Raw genomic sequence first — 24,106 nt, 5'->3', positions numbered from 1 at the left:
TTTTTTTAAATTGAGATTTTATAATCTTAAAAAGACCGTTAAAAATAATTTAATTCATACAAAGATCATTTTTTTATATGTAAATAATAACAACAGTAAATCATTGCTTTTTCATTTCTTCAATTAATTTTATAAAATTAGATAGCTCATCTTTTTTAGGAGTTATTAGGTTATCACATAACTAATATATTTTTATTTGGCATTTTGAATAAGTAACAGCAACTAAATCTGTTTGTTTGTTATTAAACTTAAGTTAAAGAGCCTAGGTACCTATTTCCATTCCTTTAGGCTCAATTATATTTATAGGTGATATTTTGTTATCTATAAGATCATAAAAAATAACTTCACCATTTGACATGCAAGCACCAAATACACTTGGACGTTTTGGAGACCATTCAGATCTGAAGATATAATTTCCAAAATTTTCTACACTGTAGATTGATTTTGACTAATTAATTTATAAATAATTTAATTATTTATTTAACATCAAATATAAATAATAGTTACTGCAAAGAAATCGAATAGTTTAACTGAACCATCGAGGGAAGATGTTATGAACAGGCTTTTATAAAAAGGAGAAAAACTAATTGAATAAACCGGACCTAAATGAGGTTCATATGCAGATTTAACTGGATTAGGATACAATTTGGACACTTCTGGTTTTGAATTAAATATATGATCTAACTATATTTCTCTTATTCCTTTAGCACCACAATATTACTCAACTCCCATTTTAATTTCCATTAAATTTTTACTTACAATATTCATCATAAAAGGAAAAGTGCTTGGTTTCCAAGTTAACTTTTGAGAAACTAGTTAATAAATTGAAGGGTTATTTATTTTAATTTAAAAATTAATAAAAATATATATTTCTGTTGAATCAAATAAAAACAAAACAGAAGTCATAAAAATAATACCTGATTATTGCTCTTAGACTGGTCTCTAACTTAAATCTATTTGAGCACGCACAACTGAGCCAGCTTCAGAACCTACTATGAAGTTATTTTTATCTTCTTAGTACTAAGCAAAGCATAAACCTCCAACACTTACTACTTCACCCTCTTTCTTACGGACCATAAAATATCCTTTGGCAGGGTAAGCTAATGAATTCTCTTATTAGTTTTGAACTCTATCCAAATTTACTGTCCATTAAAGTACTTTTCCATCAGTACTTAAAGAGAATAATTACTTTTTTTTAATAAAGGTTAGTTTTTGCATGAAATTATTGAATTATTTTATTTACCTGCTGCACTTACAATGATCCTTATTTTTAAGTTTCATTCCATTACAATTACGTGATTGCTTCTCTATGAAAATACTCATCTATATTAGATTTGCAAACTAAGTTTTCTTCTTCGTCTTGTAAATCCCAAACAAAAACCTCACCTATATATAATTTTTAAATCCTTATCAAGTTAAATAACAATCAAATAAATTCAAAACCATTAAAAGATCCTCCTGCTAAGATATTTGGCTTTGTAGGATGAAACTAAATGCATGTCAAGCTAACCTATATTATAAATATAATATAGATTTAGCAATTATTAAATAGATTTTGAATAATAAATCAGAATATTTCTCTTTTATTTTATTTTTATAATAACAAATAAATTAATTTTAAAACTTGTATAATAAATTAGTTAATTTAATACCTCAGTTTCAATTACAATAGAAGGTTTATTTTCAGCAAAATTTCTTTTAGAGAGATTCCAAGCACAAACAAATGATCTTTCATTAGAAGTACCTTTATGTTCAAATTTTCCATACGCTGCTGCTATAATAAGGCCAGTGCAATTCCAGCTAATATCAGTGATTTCAAGCTGATTCTCTTGCTCTATTGTCTTAATAATGATATTTGTTAAATATTTGATAATTTTTATCTTTTACTTTATTAAGAGCATTAGATAAGTTATAAATACAGCCAATATCTTTCCTGTAATCTGTCCATTTAGGTTAATAATCTTTTATAATAAAATAATTTATTGTATCTACTGCACTTTTTCAAACTAATTTACATTCTAATGCTTTTATATTTGTATTTAAGGCATTATTAATCATTGGGTAAACTCTTTTTAAGAATCTATAAAGATCGTTTTAATTATATTCAACTTAATTTTCTTCCCTTTCTTCTCCCTTTCCCTTCTACGAATCATTTATAATCTTTTCATTAACTTGCATCTAAAATTTATTTATATTAGATATAATCAGTAAACTCATAAATGCAATGAATTATACTTTAACTGATCTTCCTTCTTATTTAGTAGTTGTAGAGGCGTCTTCATACTATATTACAGGAGTCTGTGTACCTCTCATAAACTGCTATACGCCTTCTGAAGAAGTGAAACTAATTTATATTCATTTATTTATTAATCAATATGAAGATTATATTTATAAAGCTAACTATTTTCAAATTCGCAAAACTATAAAATTATTCTCACTCATAATCTAAAGTTTCGATAGAATAATCATCAAATTCTACTCTATTTGTGCTTCTCATTACTATTTAATCTTAAACTTTATCTGCTTATTTTATAGGTATTGACTTTTAGAAATTTATGAACTTTTAAAAAGATATACTAAAAATAATATAAGTTCTATATATTTTTTTATTAAATTACGAATAAATGCAACAAACAATACTTATCATCAAATATTAATTTGAAATATTAAATCATTTTACAAATTTAATAATCCCTAATTATGTTATAAACAAATACATCTAAAAATTATATGTTAAATTTGAAATTGTAAATATTTAAAAGCAATTATATTTTAAATTAAACAAACAAAATCATAATAAATATAATAAAGTATTTATTAAAAATAAAATGTTCTAAAAATAAATATTTTCAAAATTCTTCATTATTTTCTTTATCAAAAATGAGATTAAATTTATAAAAATAATATCAAATTTTATTATTAAATCTTTGAAATAATACATTTTAAGAATTAGGATTTCTATTTTAGTTTAATATAGGTTATTTTTAAGAAATTAAGTATATTGTATAATATTATTTTATTTTTTTAAGTTTTATTTTTGAAGAAAAAATTAAATATAATTTAAATTATAGAATGTAATTTACACAATAAATAAAATAATTTATTTAAAATAACATGATTTTGAGGAAAAAATATAAAAATAATAGTAATCTTAATAATTTATAAAAATATAGAAAAGATAGTAAATATTTGATTCATATTATTATATTTAATCAGAAATTTTATTTTTAAATAAATTTTATATATAATTTAGGAATAAAAGAAAGTTCAATAGTGTAGATAACTTTATCTTATATAAAAATGTATTATTTTAAAATAAATTTATTATAAGAATTGTATAATTTATTATGAAAAAATTCAAGATAATGTGAACAAGCATTCAATTTATTATTTTTTTCAATAATAGCATAAAAATATTTTTTACCTTAAAATTGGTTAAAATTTTGGTAAAAACTTCAAATGCTTAAAATATATAGAAAAAAAAATGAAATATTTCTTTTATTTTAATTAAATTTTATCAGAAATTTATTAAAATCAAAATTTTTTATAATAAATAACACTTAATTTAATAATAAGTTAAGATTGTTGTATTTTTTTTTAGAATATTCAATTAATAGTTTTTAACTAAATAGATAGATAGATGGATAGATATGAAATATATTTGTTTCTAATAGGAACTTTTAATCATAAAATAAATAATTGTGCAGTTGTGATAAATCAGATTTTGTTTACAAAAATAAATATTAAATTTAATTTAACCTATTTAGAAAAATATAGAAAAAAAACAAATGTTTTTTTAATTTTAATAAAATTTTATCAGAAATACATAAATATTGAGAAAAAATACTGAATTATTTTTTAACATCACAATTATGAAATTTTCGAATAGAAGGTAATTATTTTAAATAATAAGAAAATTATCAATGATTTATGCTTATTTTTTTGGATAACTTTTATTTAATTTCATTATTTGAATATATTAATAAAAAACATTTTTATTTTATGTGATAATTAAGATTCATTAGAATTTATTAAATCAATAAATATATTATTTCATAGAAGTAAAAAAGGAATTTTTGATAATAAAATATATTAATTTTATTTAATTAAAATATATAGAAAAATGAAATATTTATTTAATTATAATTTATCAGAAATTTATTTATATTTTTTATCTTGAATAAATTTTAAATCAATTAGTAAAAGCTTGTTGATTGGTTTAGTTAATGAATTCTTTAGCTTTTTTTCCTTATTTTTCTATATAAAAAGCTTTTCGTTCCAAAAAAAACAAAAGATATTTAGTTCAAAATAGATAATTTAGATTTCTTAAATAATTTTTATTTTTCTTAATCCTTTGTATTTCATTGTCAAGAAAGCTAACAAATTAATTGATTTATTTAAATTGTTAGCTTTTTGCTTATTTTTTTAATTAAAAAAATTAGTTTCATATTGTTTGTATGGAATTTAAAATTTCTTTGTTCTTTTTCATTCATTTTTGCATTAAAAAAAGAAATAAATGCTTTAAAAAAGATTTAAATAAATTAACAAATAGAATGAGGATTTTTTTTGTTGATTACCTGCTTTTTTTGTGTGTTAGCAGGAATCTAAATTTTTAATCGCAGGCACATTATATGTAGATTTATATGTATGTATTGCAATTAATGATATATATAAAGTTTGTTTAATTGTTAGAATATAATTAGGTAAGGAATCAAACAGATCAGTAACCTTCTTCTTCACCTTCACCTTCAGCAGTTTCAATACCGACTTCTTCGTAATCCTTTTCGAGGGCGGCAAGATCTTCTCTGGCTTCGGAGAATTCACCTTCTTCCATACCTTCACCGACGTACCAGTGGACGAAGGCTCTCTTGGCGTACATAAGATCGAACTTGTGGTCAAGTCTGGAGAAGACTTCAGCGATGGCAGTAGAGTTGGAAATCATACAGACAGCTCTCATGACCTTAGCAAGATCACCACCGGGAACGACGGTGGGGGGTTGATAGTTAATACCGACCTTGAAACCAGTGGGGCACCAGTCGACGAATTGGATGGTTCTCTTGGTCTTGATGGTGGCAATAGAAGCGTTGACATCCTTGGGGACGACATCACCTCTGTACATCATAGAGCAAGCCATGTACTTACCGTGTCTGGGATCACACTTAGCCATCATGTTAGCGGGTTCGAAGGCAGAGTTGGTGATTTCAGCAACGGAGAGTTATTCGTGATAAGCCTTTTCAGCGGAGATGATAGGAGCATAAGATGAAAGCATAAAGTGAATTCTAGGATAGGGGACCAAGTTAGTTTAGAATTCAGTGATATCGACGTTAAGGGCACCATCGAATCTGAGGGAGGCAGTCAAAGAGGAGATAACTTAAGCAATAAGTCTGTTCAAGTTAGTGTAGGTGGGTCTTTCGATATCGAGGTTTCTTCTGCAGATATCATAGATGGCTTCGTTATCGAGCATAACGGCGACATCAGTGTGTTCTAACAAAGAGTGAGTAGAAAGAATGGAGTTGTAGGGTTCAACGACGGCGGTTGAGACTTAGGGGGAGGGATAGATGGTGAAGCCCAACTTGGATTTCTTACCGTAATCGACGGAGAGTCTTTCCAAAAGGAGAGAACCCAAACCGGAACCGGTACCACCACCGACGGAGTTGAAGACTAAGAAACCTTGGAGACCAGTACAGTTATCAGCCAACTTTCTGATTCTGTCTAAGCAGAGATCGACGATTTCCTTACCAATGGTGTAGTGACCTCTGGCGAAGTTGTTAGCGGCATCTTCCTTACCGGAGATCAATTATTCAGGGTGGAATAATTGTCTGTAGGTACCAGTTCTGACTTCATCGATGACAGTGGGTTCAAGATCTAAGAAGACAGCTCTGGGGACGTGCTTACCGGCACCAGTTTCAGAGAAGAAGGTGTTGAAAGCATCATCACCACCACCGATAGTCTTATCAGAGGGCATTTGACCATCAGGCTAGATACCGTGTTCAAGACAGAATAATTCCCAACAGGCGTTACCGACTTGGATACCACCTTGACCGACGTGAATTGAAATAACTTCTCTCATTTCTAACTTTTGATTTGGTTTATCTTTAAGAGTACTTGAGGGACTGCTTAAGAGTTTTTTTTTAAGGTTGCTTTTTTTGTTTTTATTAATTATTATAATTACTTGCCTAAATCACATCACTTCTTAAATCAAATTTTTTGCAAGTTTCCCTTTTTATTAAATTTATTTAATACGTTTCAAATTAATTAAATTCAAATTATTTCTTCCCACTATTTTTTTATTTATTTATTTCTTCATATCAATTTATTAAAAAAGGTGACGAGATATCTCTTTCTTTCTTTCCTCCTGTCTTTTTTCATTGATTTTTTTGTTATTTTCTACCCACTATCTTTATAAATATCATTCAATATAAACTTTCTCCTCTTTATTTTATATTCATTCATTCATTCACTCACTCACTCACTCACTTCCTCTCTCAAACATTTATTTTTTCTTGTTTCTTTTTCCTCTTTTTTTATTTAACATCAACTTTTTTTATTTTCTCTCACAGCAAAGTATTTTTCCCTGTATTTGCTTCACTCATTATTAACTTTTTTTCATTAAGATTTGATTCTTTCAACTAAATTGAAAAAATCTTAGCTAGTAAATAAAGGCACAATTTATTGTTTTTTATTTTTATTTTTGCTTTGCACTTTAAAATTATGTAACATCTCTTTCTTATTTTAATTTATTACTGCCTGTTAATTTCTTATTTCTCCCATCAGAGTCAACCATCTTATAATAACTTAGCACTTTAGATCATTTAACAGAATCATAAATACCATCTTAATCTTTAACGCCACTAGCTATGTCTCATTATATCACGAAATTTTAGAGCCTATTGCCATTTAGCATGACTTCGCTGCCAAAGCTATTACTAAAACATATTTTTAGATTCTTAGTTTTAAATTTTAAATTTTGTTAAGCAAAGTCTTTCAAAATTCAAAAATACAACAAGTGAGAAAGTAAAACGAAAACTAGGTTTTAAAATGAAAATAAGTTTTATATGATAATATTTTACCTCAAGTATTTATTATTCTAATGGAAACATTTAAATTAATATAGCAATTATGTAAAATAAAAGTGAGCATTTCAAATTCGTTAGCATAAAATTGTTTTTACTCTTCATAGCATAATCGCATTATTTTCGAAAAGCCGATTATTTTAAAATCTTATAAGAAAATGATTGAAAAAGCAAAATAAATATAAATAAAGGGTTTTAGAATCAATAATTCCATTAAAAAAATATATGATTTGTTGTTTGTTTGATTTACAACTGTCAAATTTCTTCATTTAAATTTATAAATAATTTTTTAAGTAGTTAACTATAGCTCTCCAAATACATTAAAGAAAAAATGAATAAAATTTTGTAAGATAAATGAAATATCAAATTGAAATATCTAAAAAAGCTTAATTTTTAACTATATTGTAATATATAAATTCATTTTTTTAAACTATTTATCTTTTTTTCTAATGTAGTTTTTTACATTTAAAACCAAGATACATTTCCTTCAATAAATTTTATTGAACCTTAACTGTCAACTAATATCCAATAGAGGAATTAAAAAATATGGCAAAATTAATTTATCTCCTTTAGCTTTTCTGACAAAAACAAGAACTAAATATTACATAGTTTATAAAATTAAAAATTTTATACTATCTTTATTTGTATAGAATGTATACATAGTGGACAATTTAATACTTAAGGAAAGAATTGTTTGTTTTAAAAAAATAATTAATTGCATGTATGAAATTTAAAAATAGAAGTCAATTATTTTTAACATTAATTATTATTATTTAGTCAATTTTTATTAAATAAAGGCAGTTTTTACTTTTTTATATTAAATAATAAAATATAAAAAAACTAAAAAAAGTAAAACCTGTTTTTTCTTTAAAATGAAAAAAGTTGAGAAAATAATTATTTAAGATTTTTTAAATTCTGTATACATAAATAAAATCTAAATTTAAAATAAATCAATTTTTAAGATGCCAAATAAAAATAAATTTCGATATAAATAAAATATTCAAAAAATATCAAGACTTTTCATATACTTTCAACTAATTAATAATAGATGATATTGAATATTATTTCATATTTAAATTGTACTAAATTCAGTATCTGTGATTATGCTAAATGACTGATATTTTAAATATCAGTATTGGTAAATTAATTTCTAAAATTTGTTTGTATTTTTATTAACCTTAAGTATTCATTAATAATAATATAGCTTTAAAAGGAAAATTTTCATTGATTCAAAGATTGCTTAGTAATTTAATTTATTTGTAAATTTTAATTTGAGTTTTTAATTTAATAAAATTCAAAGTAAATAAAATTAATTTTAGGATCAGTGAAAAACAAAAATTTAATAACAAAGTAAAGAAAGATACATTTTACATATAAGCAACAAAATTTTTGAAGACAAAAACAGAAAATATAGTTTTTTTTCTATTAAAATTATTTTAAAAGCTAATTTATAAAAAAGACTTAATTAAAATAGTTTGCATCACACATTTTTTTCATAATTAATCATTTAGATAATTAGTTTGCCTTTTAAATAGCGTTTTGTAATGCATTTGGATTAAATCCTGTAAAATTGTATTGTGATAATTATTATCCCTTGTGGTAGAAGAAAACAGCAGGTATTCCTGATACACCATGACGCTACTTGATACCAGCATTATTTGGATCATCGCAGTTAATCTTGGCTACAACAACGGTCTTTGAATTAGATAGCTCTGATTCAATAAGTTCACCTAATTTTTTGCATGGAGGACACCAGTCTGCATAGAAATCAACTATAACTGGTTTGTTATTTGAAAGAACTTTTGTATTAAAATCGGCATCTCCAGAAATATGCTAGATAGGACTTTGGTCACGCTTTTACTATACAGATTGCATATTCACAGCAACCGAGTCTTTTATTTCAACTGTTTTGTATTCTTATCTGTCGTAATGCATTTATTACTTCAACTCTTCTTCCTTCTTCATATCATCCTCGTGCTTTTTGAGCAAATGCTAATGGTTTTTCTGGATGTTCAAAACTCTTTCGTATTCCTACTAACTTACTTATTTTGCTTCGAAGAGTTCAATTCGATTACGCAAATGCTGAATGTAAGGAAGTAATTCCATGAGATGCTAATCTTCAAGTACATAAAATTCATCTTGATTTTCAGTGTGTACAACAAATCCAATGAGTTTTAAGAGTTCTCCTGCTTTAGTCAATCTAAATAGCTTCTCTTTAATAGTTGGATTTGTAGATTTTATCTTACGATACTTCTGATCCATAGGATTCTAGCCAATGTTATTGAGGAGTTTAAGCAAGAGTTCAAGTGATTCATTTAGCTTGGCATTTTGTCCCTGGAATTAAGTTTCGAAGGAGTCAAAAATCTAATTGAATTAAGCTAATTTTTGATCTGAGTGTGCGTCCATTTTTTAATCTACTTTTATTATTCTTATTATCGAAAATCTTATTTTTTAATTTTTCTTTATAGAAATTTTTTATTTCTGATATTGTTTTCTAACAAAAAAAGGTCAAGAGTTGCTAATGTCTCTTGTGAATTTATTAACTAATGATAAATATAATAAACTGATCTCTGATATTGAATCATCGTCTTACTAAATTATAGATATTTGCTGTAATTTCAAACTATCTACTTAAATACATTTAGAAAAGAATAAATTAGATAAAAATTGAACAGATAGATTTAAAATAAATTTTCAAACATTTTTGATACAATTGACGACATAGAAAAATCAATAAATAAAGAAAATAGATTTAATTTAATAAAAATTATTTTAAAATCAGAAAATCAAACAAGAAAAAAAAAACATTTGAGAAAATGGAAACTCATGGAAAAAAAGAAAAAGAATTGAATGTGAAAGAAGTAGATGATTTTGATAGAGAGTTTGCTTGCGAAAGAGACCACTAATATATGATTAAAATATTTAGTTAAATAAGATTTATAATAAATAACTATTAATTTAAAAAAGATAATATTTCAAAAAATATAAAATAGTAAAAAGAAAGATAAAATGGCACAAAGAAAGGTTTTCTCTCATTTTTTGAATACAATCACAAAACTAGACAATTTAATCCATCGTCTTGAAACAAACGTCGGAAAAGTTCACTCAGTTTCACCCTTCTCATAAATTTTAGATATAAAATAATAAACAGAAGAATAAAACACTTCAAGCAAAATCACCACTCCAGAAATTAATTAAGCAAAACCTGCAATGGACACCAAGCCTGTTGAAAATAAACCCGAAGAAGAAAAGCCTAAGGTTGAAGCCAAGAAGTCTGAACTTAAGCCTCCCACTGATGCTGACTTCTAACAAGTTGACATTAGAGTTGGTAAGATCGTTGAATGCTGGAAGGTAAATTATTATTTTGATTGATAATTATGCTAAAGCAAGACAAAAAAAGGCAGAATTTTAAATATAAAATAATATGGATTAGTAGATTAAATTTTAAAGAAGAGAATAATTTTAATTAGCAATATTGAAATACAAATTGATTTAAAATAAATGATATTATTTTGTTTTAAATTATTTTATTTTATATTAGCATCCCGAAAGTGAAAACTTATACTGCGAAAAGATCGATATTGGTACCGAAGTTAGATAAATCGCTTCTGGATTATAAAAGTTTGTTCCTATTGAAAATATGAGTGGATTAGTTCTCGTTATGGCCAACCTTAAGGCTAGAAAGATTGCAGGTAAATTTTAAAATTAATTAAATATTTCACTTTATGATAGTTTGATCATAAATAAAATGATAAATAATATTGAAAGATTGATTGAAAATATTTTAATATTTAGGATTTGAATCTAATGGTATGGTTCTCTGTGCTTCCAACCCTGAACACACCTAAGTTGAACTCTTGAGACCTCCTGCTGGTAAAAATATTAGAATTTACGAAAATTAAATAAAATACATTTATTATATATAATTTTAAATAATCTTTTTATAATTTAGATGCTAAGGTTGGTGAAAGAGTTTTCTTAGAAGGACAACTTGAAAAGTTCCCTCAAGAAATGTAACCCGTCCTTAATCCCAAGAAGAAGATTTTTGAAACTGTTGTTCCTGGATTAAAGACCGATGCAGAACTTAATGCTACCTTTGAAGGTAAATTTAAAACAAAAAGTAAAAAATTTTTAAAAGAATTCAAAATATAGGAAAGAAGTGGATGACCAGTGCAGGTCTCATTAAGGCTCAATCCCTTGCTAATTGCCATATCTCTTGAAAAACAAATATAAATTAAACAGTTATATAATAGTGTATCATAAATTTAATGTATATTTAACATATTATGCATTCTTCAAATACAACTAATTTAGATATTTCTTTTTATTTATCTATATAAAGACCAAATATAGTTTTCTAAATTTAGTTATTTATCTGAATTTTAATTGCTACTTTAACTTGTTAGAGTATCTTTTAAAGATTCAAAGTTTATGTATTTAATTAAATAGATCCTACTTATGTAATAATGAAGTAATTCTTATTCACTTAAAGAATAAACTAATTTTTAATTATTTAACAAAAATTTTTATTTAAAACAATTTTTGAGTTAAAAAATTTATATTTAAATTATTTGTTTATCATTTTTTAATATGATAAATAAATGAATTTCATTTTAATAGAAAATTCCTTAATAATAATAATAAAATATTTAATATCTCAAAAAATTAACTTATTAAAATAATTAAAATTTCATGTTAATCTTCAACTTGAAATTATTAAATAAAATCAAATATTTAATTCAAATAAATTTGGATCATAAAAAGAGAAATCTTGTGATAAATATTATTGGCAGCATCCTCCTTAATAATATTTTTTTAAATTTATCAAAATTTATTTTTATTCTGTTAGTATATTTGTAGTATTTTTTTCAACTTGAAATTATTAAATAAAATCAAATATTTAATTCAAATAAATTTGAATCATAAAAAGAGAAATCTTGTGGTAAATATTATTGGCAGCATCCTCCTTAATAATATTTTTTTTTAATTTATAAAAATTTATTTTTATTCTGTTAGTATATTTGTAGTATTTTTTATATTTTACTATTATTGATATATTTTATATTTTTTAGTTTTAATTTTTTTTAAAATTAAATTTTTGTTTTTTTTAATTCATTCATTAAATAATTTTTTAAAAATCTTTTTTTATTTATTTAGCACCAAAAATAGTATTTCTTTGAAATTTTCTTTACACTAATTAATTATTTTATCAATATTATTGAATAAGCTGAATTTTTATTTTTTAAATCAAAATATTATTTTTTAATCCTTCAATGATAAATAGCTACAAAGTAACACAAACAGTTTTTTAAATATTAAATAATTTATTAAATTTATGAAAAACATTTAAAATATAATATAAGTATTATAAAATAATTAAAAAAAAAATTTACATTTATTATTTATTAGTTGCATACTTTAATGATCAATATTTAGTAAATATTCTATAAAGATTTATAACCTAAATTAAATATCATTTAATTAAGATATTACTATTCATAAATAGTCAGAAATTAATTTAATTAAAATAAATATTTAAGCTGTGTAAATGGTTAAGTTAGTTTTGAACCCAATGAACTGTCTCTAACGCTATGAGCATTACTCATTTAAGCCTGAGTTAGATTGTAGAATTTAGTAAATTTTTATTCTTTTAAAAAAATGTAATACGATTTACTTTTTCTCGTTTTAGCACTCAATTTCTAATTGGAGAAAATGCCACAAATTCCAAAAAATTTGTTTAAAGTCTCTAGAAATTTAAAAATCTTGATTGGTTAAGCTTAAACTTTTCTGCTAAGTAAAGAAATATATTAAAAATATTGAATAAATATTTTATTGATTTTTTCTAACAGGCTAGAGTCATAAGATGCGCTAATTGATGGTTTTTACGACGATATTAGTTTTGAAATCTATAATTTAGAAATAATCGTTTTTAAGTATGTACAGCAATTAATTAGATTCATCTAAGCTTAATATAAAATCTAATAATTTAATAACTAGCTAAAACTTACAAGAAACTACTGATTTCGATTTTAAAATATTCGAATTAATTTAAGATTGCAAATAAATATAGCTCCTAACTATTAATTTATAGTAATTTTTATATATATAAACGATCCTAAAATATTTTTTTTTGAATATAACTAAATAACTAATATTAAAGTTGCTGTTAGATTGGAGATGAAGGAATGAATCGTTTGTCTAAAGTTTTATATTTACCATAACTCATTGGTTTAGAACTTAAATTATAGTAATTTCATTTAGTTATATAAAAATAATGAACATTTTACTTTATAGAGGGAATTAGCTTTAAAATGAATCATTTGTAAGTCTCCAACAGCTACTTGTTCGCCATTAAAATTTAAAATATCTAAATTTGAGATTAGGGTAATATACAATAATTTGAAACTTTTGTTTTATTTTAATTTTAAAATGAGCTATAACACTCTATCAAGTACAATGGTAGAAAAATTGATAGAAATACTTCAAGGATTACATAAACTAGAAAAATTAGTTTTATTTATGAGGTAAATTTAGCATTCTAAGCTCATTTAAATGTTTTATTTTTAAATAAAGTCATTGCATGATACAAAATTAAGGAGCTTAATTGTTGCTTGAATAACTTGCAAAAATGAAACAATTGAGACATCTAGTTTTAGATTTAGAGTGATATTTTTAGAAATTTGATATTTATAGCTTTAAAAATAACTAATTTACAAAATTAAAGGAGAAATAGCTTGAGGCATGAAGATGGGAACAATATTCCAAAACTTTTTAGAACTCTAAATTAACTCTATAGTTTTAATTTAAATCTTTCAATGAATCATCTTCAAATAAACCAATCTAAAATTAATAATCAGATTAGAAAAACTCCGCATTTAGTAATTTACTTCTGAATTTGATAACATTTACTAATTATTTGAAGTAACTAATGATAAGTTTGTTTAATTTAAAGTAAAATTTAAAATAATATGTAAACTTTTTTTATTATAAATCCTAAACCATTATGTTTATCTACTAATTATTTTAGTAATTTTGTATAAAAATGTCACAATTTATATCGAAAAGCTTGTTAGAAATAACTAAAAATTAATTATTTTAAAATATTCATTTATTTAAATTAAATTTATCTAAAAAATATTTTTAATAAATCTAGAATAAAACAAAATATGTTATAAAAATAAAATATTCTAAAGCCTATTGAGTTTATTAATAATTAAAATTCATTCAAATATTCAATTAAGATTTTTTGTATTTCATTCAAATTGTCAATAAAAATATTTTTTAAATATATAAAATTAATTAAAATAATTAATAATAAAATAAAATTTTTAAAAAATTTATAAACCTATTTTTGCAAAAGTTCAAATTTAATTAATTTTTATAAATTCCAATTGAATAAATATGAAAATATTTTCAACTAATATCATCTTTTTCAATTTAGATTAGTTTAAATACATTAATTTTATGTTAAAAAAGCTGCTCAAAATTATTTAAGTTTTCATAAATCAGATAGAAGTAATGAATATGCAAATATAAAATAATAAATAAAATAGATACTTATTTTAATACAATTTAAAATATTAAAAATCTCAAAAAAAAGCTTAATTTAAGCTTAATAAACTTTTTATTTTTATTAATTTAGCCAATTATTAATTTTATTTAAATAATTATTTTAATTTAAAATATTTATTATTTATTTCTTAATTTTATCTAAAAAAACAAAGATTTGAAATGACACTAAAAAGATTTAAGAAGCAAATGTAATAAATAAAACAATTTTTAAATATTTAGTTTAAAATAATAGATAATAATAGGTCAAAAAAAATCATTTAAAATTTTTTGAAAATTTGAAAAAAAATATATAATTAATTAAGAAAATAGATAAATTTATTATAATATGAGTTGATTTATATTATGCTTAATACTTGATTTAAGTAAAATAAAATAATTTGATAAAATTATGCATTATTTAATTAAGAAAAATCAATCAATATATTGTTTATAAATTTATTATCTTCAATTTTTCTATTTTTAATTTAAGGGAAAGATTAAATTTTTAATATATTTTAGCAAAGTAATTATTTTTTAAATCAAGAATTCTCTATGTTTGTACTTTTTGGATAAGAAAATAATATTTTTGTATATCCCAGACAGGTGCTATTAATGTAGCTTTAAATTAATTCACTAATATTTTGGATGTATGGAGTCTCATCTAATTGAGTCATATTAGCTAGTAAAGGGGAAAATCCTTAATACAATAACACATCAAATCTTAGGTAGCAATTTCGGAATTGTTCAGCTTTATTTAAGTGTATTACTATGCATTTAATCAAATTTATCAAATTTAATAGAAAAATATCTATTTATTTTATTTTACATATTTATCATTTATTATAGAAAATATAAGCAATTTCTTATTGTTTAACTTTTTAGCTTTTATTATAAATTTTAGAAATTAAGAAAATTAAATTTTGTTATTAGTAATAATAATTATTTTTGTTTTTATAAGTTAAAGAAAGAGTAAAAAGCTAAAATCTATTAGCTAATTTACATATTTTTCAAAAAGAATTCTCCTAATATTTTATTATGATATTATATTTAAAATGGAGAATATTTTAAATCTATATATTGTTATTATTGTTTTTTATGTAAACATAATTTAAGATACATCACATACATCATCAATTATTAAAACAAAAATTGATTACCTGCAATATCTATTATTATAATTTGAGAAGTAAAATACAAATAGAAAAATAAAAGAAATCTACAAGCAAATACAACAAAATATAAGATTACTTTGAATACTTTATTATCTTTCAATTGTATTTACACTCATATTAAATCCATTCAAAGTATTTTTTTTTTAATAATAAATAGTCAATTTTAAATAAGTGATGCTTATATTTTAGTGGGACTCACTAACTATCTATCAACAAACATTTATAATTTAGACACTCAGTCTTATTTGTGAGATATATTTGCTTGAAATATAATGAATAGACCCAACCATTTCAGAAATAATGAAGAATGATCAAATACATTTTTGTTCATAAATATAGTCTATACACAAGACATATAAGTATTTTTCTAATTTTGTATTATTATAAAATAGTATTAGTTTTGTGTTACACTAAAATCATATTTTTATTAAATTAACTACTTTAAACAAAAAATAAAAATAAATTATCACATTAAATAATTTATAACATAAAATGTGGGAATATTTATTGTTTATTTATTAATTTACAAATAAATAATACTATTTTAAAATTATAATTAAAATAACTGAATATTAATTGAATTATTTTGTTGAGTTGATAAACAATTGTAAAGATTATAGATAATTAACATATTGCATTGATTTATTAAGTTCTTATAGATAAAAAGAGAGTAGTGAAATTCAATCTAATCACAATTTTGATAAGAATACTAATTATATAAATACCTTAATTTCATAAATTAATTTTGCGAAAAGTATAATTTGTAAAACAAGTTGAAGAAGGATTAGGTTTCTAAAGTTTATTGTTAATATGAAAATTGCTAATTTTAGACTGATAGAAAAATGTTCGAGTTAAAGTTATCCTATTATATAAGTAATATCTAGCGAAATAAAAAGGTGTAAGTTTGAATATTTACCTCAAAGTGATACAGATGATTGCATGGTGATATCTATCAATGAATAAAACTATAATGAATATATGTTGAATTATAGCTAAATGCTAAGTATATCGGAGACTTCTCAACAATACCAAGAAATTCAAGAAATAACTCAATTTGTAAAACTCAATAAAGACAACTTCTATAAGAATTTACTTTATGCATTTAATCGACACATTAAACTACTCAAAGAGCCTTAGTTAATCAACTTATATGAATCTATGACAATAGATAAATGGGATTTTGATCACATATAATACAGAGTTAACAAAAATTTAGATAATTGTGATCGGCTAGGACTCAAAGTAAGGAATCTTGTGAAAAATAAAAATTTAAAAAGAATATTCATCCATTTTCTAAAGAATGCAAATTCAATGTGGCTTGATAGCAGCAAAATAAAGAACATAAATTAATATTAAGAATTTATCAATTTATTTTTAAAAGCGTATAATTATAGAATTCTATCTTATGGAATATCTTATTACAAAAAACATAAAAAAAAATGAAGTACACACAAATGAAAGACCTATTATTACTTTTCATTATACCCATTTAAGTTATAATTAATAACATTTTATCTCTGTATTTATATTAAAACCTATTAGTATGTAATTCATTTGAACTTATTTATTTGTGTTTTCAATTTTTATGTTTGCAAAAAAAGTAATTAGTTTAAATCAACTCTAATTAATTAAAATTTTTGTTAATAAAATAAGCAATTAAATAGTTCATCAAGTCAAAAATAAATAGTAGAAAGGCAAGAAAAACTTTAAAAATTTTGGATACAAAAAAAAATAGATTTTTCTTTCATATATTACTAAAATTTAATACAAAAGGGATTTAATTAAATTACATGATGCTAACCCCACTTCATCTAAGAAGCGCCTATAAAATTATAAATCTGTATTTTTACATTTTACTTTCGTAAAGATGAGAAGCAAATAAATAACGAAATGGAATTTAAAGCCAATGTGTCAATATTATTTATTTTTAAGAATCTTTATTGCTATAATTTAATAGTAATAAATACAGTTCATTTGATACAGCTGATATTTACTTATTAACCATTACGAAATACTTAATTTATTTAAAAAAGTTAATTAGAATAAATTTTTATATATTAATTATTTTAATTCTATAGTAAATTTTAAACTAAACAGAGCAATTAAGACACAAAATATGGCTGTTATTCATCTAAAAGTATTTAAGCTTTTAAATAAAAATTCATTTTGTTGATAATACGTAGGAATATATTTAAATATTATCAATCATAATATATATGCATAAATTTTACAACCTTTTTCTGTTGATTAATTATATTTCAACGTTTGGAAGATTAAAAACTTTGTTTGACTTTTTCTAAATTAATTAATTAATTTGCAATTTCATGCATAAAACGTCATTTCATCAAGAATATCCTATAAAATGTTATATCTATTATTTTATGTTTTGCCTTGTTAAGTTTTTGAAATAAATAAATAAAAATTAGAACTTAAAATAAATGTGACAATATTATTTATTTTTAGGACAATACTTTTTGACCGTAATTGAGTTGAAAAGCATGCATGCATATGATTTCATTTAGCTTATTTCTATATCATAAGAATTACGAAATATTTAATGTATTTCAAATAGTTAATTGGAATTAATACTTTCTATTTAGATTAATTAATTTTAATTTATAGAAAATTAAAAACTGAATAGAGAAATTATAACATAAAATGTGGCTACCACTTATCTTAAAGTATTTAAATTTTTAAATAAAAGATTTTTTGGTAAGCAATAATTAGAATATATTTAAATACAAGCACTCATAAAATACTTGCATAAATTTTATAACTTTTTTAGGTTGATTAATTATTTTTGAATGTTTGTTTAAAAGATTAAAAAAAAACTATAATTTTTTTTAATTAATTTGTAATTTCATGCATAAACTTTCAATTTATATATGTGTAAAAAATTATTGAATTTTTCATAGAAATATTTATTACTTCAAACAAACAGTGTTAAAAAGAGATGGCTAATATAAAATATCTTTTATTTAATCTAAATTTCAATTAATTTATTATCTATCGCTTAATTTATTTTTATTAAAAAAAAAAAATCTAACTTTAGTTTGTAATTTATTAAAAGATAACCCAATAATATTATCATAATATAGCATTTATTAATATATTAGGAAACATTAATACTTATAATATAAACAAAATAAATTAGCTAGTTAGCATGTCCTTAGTTAATCCTTTTGAAATTTTAGACAACATTGGGAGTAAGCATTCTTCTTACTATTATGAGCAACCATGTCGCTTTAATTTTACTTTAAATTATATATAAAATATAGGCCCCAGAGTTTTTGACATCCATAGCTAATAAAATATTGTGGCGTATGAATCAGGTATTAAAAATATTATTTTAAAGGAGCATCTAATAAAAAATTGAGAGGAAAATGAAAAATTAAAAGCAAAATTTAGATGCTGTTTTGATTACAGTTGAAAAAAGTCTAATGCTATCTTAGATTTAATAATTATCTTTGTTTATAACTTTAGGAAACGGCATATTGTTGTGGGATTTAGAAGTTGATAAGAAAGTTAAACTTCATAACCATGAGAGTTAAGTATAAGCAGTCTTTTTTGGAGGAAGTTTAGATGATAAATATATTATTAGTTTAGATGGATAATTTAAAGTTAGCATTTTTATCAGCGAATGGGATTCTCTTCGAAGAGTTCATTAGATTTATGTTCCACAAAAAAATAGGAAGAAACCAGTAAAAAGTGTGATTGCTAATTATGACAAGAAAAACAGTTTAATCCTCGTATTAGAAAATGAAGATAATGGAGGCTATCGTTTATCAGTGTGGGAATTTAAAAACGAAAAACTGTCACTTTAATTTATCAGTGACATAGATAATAATAGCTGCGGGTTGTTTATTGATAGTTTCAATATTGTAGACTAAACTCATTCATCTTCAACATAAATTGCTATTGCAGAAAAAAATTGTGTGAAATACTTCAAAATTTTAGAATAAAATTAGGTCATTCTGACAAACAGAGTCCACCTTAAAGAAAATGTTATCAACATGCACATTAATTAAACGTATAACATAGTTGTCGCCCTTCTTCATTCTGGAAAAGTTATTTTAATTGATTAAATGGTAATTCCTTTAAATTACTTAATAAATTAAATTTTGATTTAGTTAGCAAATAGAGAAATATTAAATAAAATGCAACAAATATCATCCTACGAAATTAAAACGTTAGAATATTTAAGATTTTTTTATAATAAGGGTGAACTAGTTAGCTAAATTAGACATGATCAATATATATTCAACAGCATTTCGACTTCAGAAAATTTAGTCTTTTGTGGAGCAAGTAATGGAAATATATGTGTTTATGATATTAGTACTTGCAAAATAGTATAAGAAATTCTTTATGATTTCTCTATCAGGAAAAGCGCAACTATAAATGTCAAACCTTAAAATGATATTTTAATTTCCTCAAACTCTCAAAGAAAATCATTTGGTTCAAGTTTTGACTACAAAGTTAGAAATAACGAAATCAAGAAAAAAAACTTTGGTCCTCCTATCTGCAGCCTTAAAAACTCAAGTAATTGAACAAGAAAACAAATATTCAATGCAAATTGATGTACTTTATTCTAATTTAAATTCTTTTATCAATTTTATAAAGGTGATGGAAATTTATTGGTTGTAATTTACTCAGATGGCACAACAATTGTAATGGACTCAAAGAGCTAATCAATCATTCATAAGTAAGTAGGACATACAGGAAGGATAAATTAAATAGCATGGGATAGGATGAATAAAAAAAGATTTTATGCAGTAGCCGATGATGGCTTTTTATCACTTTGGGATTTTAATGGAGATAGATGGTTACCTAAAATGGTTGATTTATCATAAGCATTTGATAAGTAAATTAATAAACTAAGTTATGATTTTAAAAATGATAAATTTATTTTAAAAAAAGCTCAATAAATAGCTTCAGTAAAACAAACTAACAAATCTTTTCCGAGTACCATTTAAGAGAAAAATCAGATGAAGGAGAAACTAACAACAGTAAGCAAAAAGCCATCTAAATAAAAAGTATCTGCTTGAATTCGCTAAAAGAAGAAATATATTGTGGGGATAATAAAGGAAATTTATATATACTAGACCAAACAAGTGGCAAATATATTAATAAATACAATCTATCAGGATTTAAAATCTGCTAAATGTCAATTTCTCCAGGTTTTAAATATTTGGGAGTATATTTGGTGACAGGACTAACATTACTCTTTGATTGTACAAATAGATTTTAGCTATAGATAAAATTGGAAGATTCTTAAGAAAAACAAGCATATTCCATTAATCCAGGTTAATTTTATTTAATTTAATATAATAAAAAACTTGAATATTAATTTTAATATATTGTAAAGGTATAATTTTACTTGAAGATTCAACAAATGCAAAATAGTCTTTCAAAGATAGCTTTAGTTTAAATACTATCAATAATGTAGACAAGAGCTTTTTATCCATATTGCATGGAACTAATAATAAATCAAAGCAGTATTATCATTCAAGTAAAAGTGATAATAAATTCTTAGCAATAACAGTACATAGCCAAAACTCGCTAAGGCTGCATTCTATCTCTTAAACTGATATCAATTAAATGAACTCTATAGTTATTGCAAATTTTTCAGTTGAAGGTAAATAAAAATGAAATGATTTGAATATTTTTGAAGCTAATTTCTAATTAAAACAAACCATTTTTTTTATTTTATTTCTAAATAAAAAGGATTAATACAATCTTTTGCTATACATCCAAGTAACTAGTATGTGCTTATTCTTTCAAATATTGGCTATGTTTATGTTTTTAATATTAAGAGTTCTGAACTTAGAGGCAAAATTGATGTACCTAGACATTCCTAAAGTAAATTAATTTAATCCTAGACTTTTAGTTTGATTTTAATTGGTTTTTTATTAATTAATTATTTAGGAATAAGTATTGATCCAAGTGGACTGTATTTTAGTATTACAGCGTTTAGTTCTTTGGGAGAGGATAAAGAGTAATATTTAAACGCTAATATTTTCAATAGCAGTTATAATTCAGTAATGAGAACAGATAAATCTACACTTACTATTTACAATCCTCAGAAAGAAGTTGATTTATTCTTTAAAAAAAAACCTGATGTCAGTAAATAAACTTAATTTTTTTATCTAATTTGAACTAATTTTAATCGTTAGAGCCAAATAGAGTAGTATTATATGAAATCGGAACAGGAAATTTAGTTGGTGAAATACCAAGTCTATTTAACATTGAATGTATATAATTTTCTGACGAGGGCAAATTCTTGTGCATAGGTTAATTATATTTTTGCTACAAGCAGTTTATTTAAGTTTTTTACAATATTTAGGTAGTAACACTGGTATTCTTTCATTGTGGTCAACTTGTTAAGAAGTGAGAGAAAATATATTTGAAGTTTTAGATTAAATGAAAGTAAAAGAAGATTTTTGGAGAGATTTCCCAATTTATTTAGCACCGTAAAATATTTGCGTTTTAATTTTATAAAAAATTTAATTTAATTTTAAAATTAAGCAAAGAAAATTTACTTGAAGATAATATTTATGCTAACAACGACAACAATAATAACAATGATCAAACAAATAATGAAGACTACAGAGAAAAAGAAAAAAAACCCTAAGATGATATCAGTGTAAATCTATCAACAAGAAGCATTTAGATAGGTACTAACTATTTCTAGAAGCAAGGAGTTCCTAAAACTGGAAGAAATTCAATCAAAGAGTAAATTTTCTTTCAAGATAATTTTATTAAATGAAAATTATTTAATCAAGCAAAGAGACAAGCCGTATAATCGAACCCAAAGGATTTTACAATAATTAATAGTTTTCACCAGAATAAGAAAAATAATAATAACTTAAAGTAAAATCTATGCAATTTTATGATACTTAAAACAAATTACCTTTGAGTAGTGTAGGAGGAACTTTTAACAACTTGCAATTTAAAAATTATGATTAAAATTAAAATGATTAAGGAAATTATGATAGATTTTATAGAAGTAAGAATGATCTTTTTGCTATATAGAAATAACTCTAAAATCCACCTAAAACTGATATACCACCTTAAGAATCAAGTAATTTATCTTTCCTAAACTTGAATATTTAAACAAAAAGAAAATTATTAAAATTATATTTTTTATTTAAGAAAATAAAATAAAGTTTTTACTTAAATTAAAATAATTACTTAGTTAAAGCTTAATAAGAAAGATCAAATTTAACTCAGGAAAAACTCAGAGAATTAAATTTTAGAAACAGAGAATTTGATAGATAAAATGAAAAGTAAATCGAATAGTAAAAAAATGCTCCTAAAGACAATTATATATATCCCATTGGTTAAACATTCACGCCTATTTCTTAAAAGCAATAATAAGAGTAATTTTAAAATCATGTTTAGTAATAGTCATAAGAAAGAGGAGCTATAGGAAATCAATATTAGTAATTTAGGTAAAATCCAAGAGAAAGATAGTAAGAACCATCTGATATTGATGATGATGTAATAGTAAAATAATTAACCTAATAAAATAATGAATAATCTCCTGATGAAGTCGCTTGGAGGGAACAACAATGTTAAAATAAAAAAGTATTTTCAAACAATCAAATGAGAAAACCTATAAATAATAATATAAGAGTTTCTTAAGAATATGATGATATTCCAAGTCCTTCTAGTATGAAGTAGAGTGAAAGGTCAGATTCTCAGTTTGACTAAATTGAAAGATTTGAAGCAAAATTAAAAAATAACAAGGCTCAATAATCATAGTATTCAAGATAGTATTAATATTAACAGCAATGACCAGTAAATATTTTATATCCTTTATTTACGTCTCATTTTTAAATAATATATCAAAAAACTCACTTTTTATTTAAATATTAAATTGTTTTATATAATTATTATATTTCAATCAAAAAATAAGCAATTTGTATCTTAAAACTATTATTCAATCAAAATATAAGATGTGATAATTTTAACAAGAAAGATGTATAAAATAATAATAAATTAAACAAAAAAAAAAATAAATTAACTTTTATTTTTTTTTTACTTGATTTTATTAAAATTTTAGTCATTTTACAAAGTTATAAAAAACTTAAAAGTAAAAATTATTGTGAAAATCTTTAAAAAATTTCCATTTTTAATAGATTTTTATTAATAATTAATGTTTTTTTATATAAAATACTGAAATATAAAGAGAAATAATGATAAATAAGCAAAATAATACTAACCTTTATTAAATTAAAAATAAGGTTAAAAAATATATTTATAGTCAATTTATAGGTTCATTATTTTAAAGAAATATTACATCAAGTT

At 22.8% G+C, this 24,106-nt stretch overlaps 7 protein-coding genes across 7 annotated transcripts; 4 read left to right on the top strand and 3 right to left on the bottom strand. All coding sequences in view use genetic code 6, as the record gives it.

Annotated features, from left to right (window-relative positions):
* Positions 1–100: 100 nt before the first annotated feature.
* On the bottom strand, positions 101–2,497 carry TTHERM_00558630 (cytoplasmic dynein intermediate chain; the record flags this gene model as incomplete). Its single annotated transcript, XM_001022425.2, has 10 exons — positions 101–448; positions 508–812; positions 918–1,188; positions 1,244–1,386; positions 1,444–1,510; positions 1,653–1,841; positions 1,888–1,961; positions 2,016–2,178; positions 2,236–2,344; positions 2,439–2,497. The coding sequence occupies 10 exons, from the start codon at positions 2,495–2,497 to the stop codon at positions 101–103; spliced, it is 1,728 nt and encodes a 575-aa protein (XP_001022425.2).
* Positions 2,498–4,720: 2,223 nt separating this feature from the next.
* TTHERM_00558620 (tubulin/FtsZ family, GTPase domain protein) lies at positions 4,721–6,070 on the bottom strand (the record flags this gene model as incomplete). Its single annotated transcript, XM_001022424.3, has 1 exon — positions 4,721–6,070. The coding sequence occupies one exon, from the start codon at positions 6,068–6,070 to the stop codon at positions 4,721–4,723; it is 1,350 nt and encodes a 449-aa protein (XP_001022424.1).
* Positions 6,071–8,576: 2,506 nt separating this feature from the next.
* Positions 8,577–9,539, bottom strand: TTHERM_00558600 (thioredoxin domain protein; the record flags this gene model as incomplete). Its single annotated transcript, XM_001022422.4, has 1 exon — positions 8,577–9,539. Exon 1 carries the CDS (start codon positions 9,477–9,479, stop codon positions 8,577–8,579), a length of 903 nt encoding a protein of 300 aa, XP_001022422.3. The 5' UTR covers positions 9,480–9,539.
* A 543-nt stretch (positions 9,540–10,082) lies between these two features.
* On the top strand, positions 10,083–11,293 carry TTHERM_00558590 (tRNA-binding domain protein; the record flags this gene model as incomplete). The annotated part of the gene is made up of 5 exons (XM_001022421.3): positions 10,083–10,424; positions 10,615–10,765; positions 10,869–10,946; positions 11,026–11,175; positions 11,226–11,293. 5 exons carry the CDS (start codon positions 10,083–10,085, stop codon positions 11,291–11,293), a joined length of 789 nt encoding a protein of 262 aa, XP_001022421.2.
* Positions 11,294–12,621: 1,328 nt separating this feature from the next.
* Positions 12,622–13,966, top strand: TTHERM_00558580 (kinase domain protein, putative; the record flags this gene model as incomplete). Its single annotated transcript, XM_001022420.2, has 9 exons — positions 12,622–12,707; positions 12,763–12,867; positions 12,923–13,006; positions 13,071–13,163; positions 13,234–13,320; positions 13,368–13,457; positions 13,508–13,597; positions 13,647–13,736; positions 13,798–13,966. The coding sequence occupies 9 exons, from the start codon at positions 12,622–12,624 to the stop codon at positions 13,964–13,966; spliced, it is 894 nt and encodes a 297-aa protein (XP_001022420.2).
* A 2,640-nt stretch (positions 13,967–16,606) lies between these two features.
* Positions 16,607–17,239, top strand: TTHERM_000558579 (hypothetical protein; the record flags this gene model as incomplete). Its single annotated transcript, XM_012799276.1, has 1 exon — positions 16,607–17,239. One exon carries the CDS (start codon positions 16,607–16,609, stop codon positions 17,237–17,239), a length of 633 nt encoding a protein of 210 aa, XP_012654730.1.
* Positions 17,240–18,827: 1,588 nt separating this feature from the next.
* Positions 18,828–23,593, top strand: TTHERM_00558570 (WD40 repeat protein; the record flags this gene model as incomplete). The annotated part of the gene is made up of 14 exons (XM_001022419.2): positions 18,828–19,002; positions 19,075–19,128; positions 19,280–19,884; positions 20,017–20,335; positions 20,417–20,657; positions 20,714–21,099; positions 21,162–21,431; positions 21,521–21,655; positions 21,722–21,919; positions 21,970–22,086; positions 22,140–22,266; positions 22,322–22,528; positions 22,579–22,877; positions 22,992–23,593. Exons 1-14 carry the CDS (start codon positions 18,960–18,962, stop codon positions 23,591–23,593), a joined length of 3,603 nt encoding a protein of 1,200 aa, XP_001022419.2. The 5' UTR covers positions 18,828–18,959.
* Positions 23,594–24,106: the final 513 nt, after the last annotated feature.

This window comes from Tetrahymena thermophila, assembly GCF_000189635.1.
Source record: "Tetrahymena thermophila SB210 genomic scaffold scf_8254486, whole genome shotgun sequence".
NCBI lineage: Eukaryota > Ciliophora > Oligohymenophorea > Hymenostomatida > Tetrahymenidae > Tetrahymena > Tetrahymena thermophila.
Note: the sequence above shows the minus strand (reverse complement) of the source record. Positions and strands in the feature narration are given on the sequence as shown.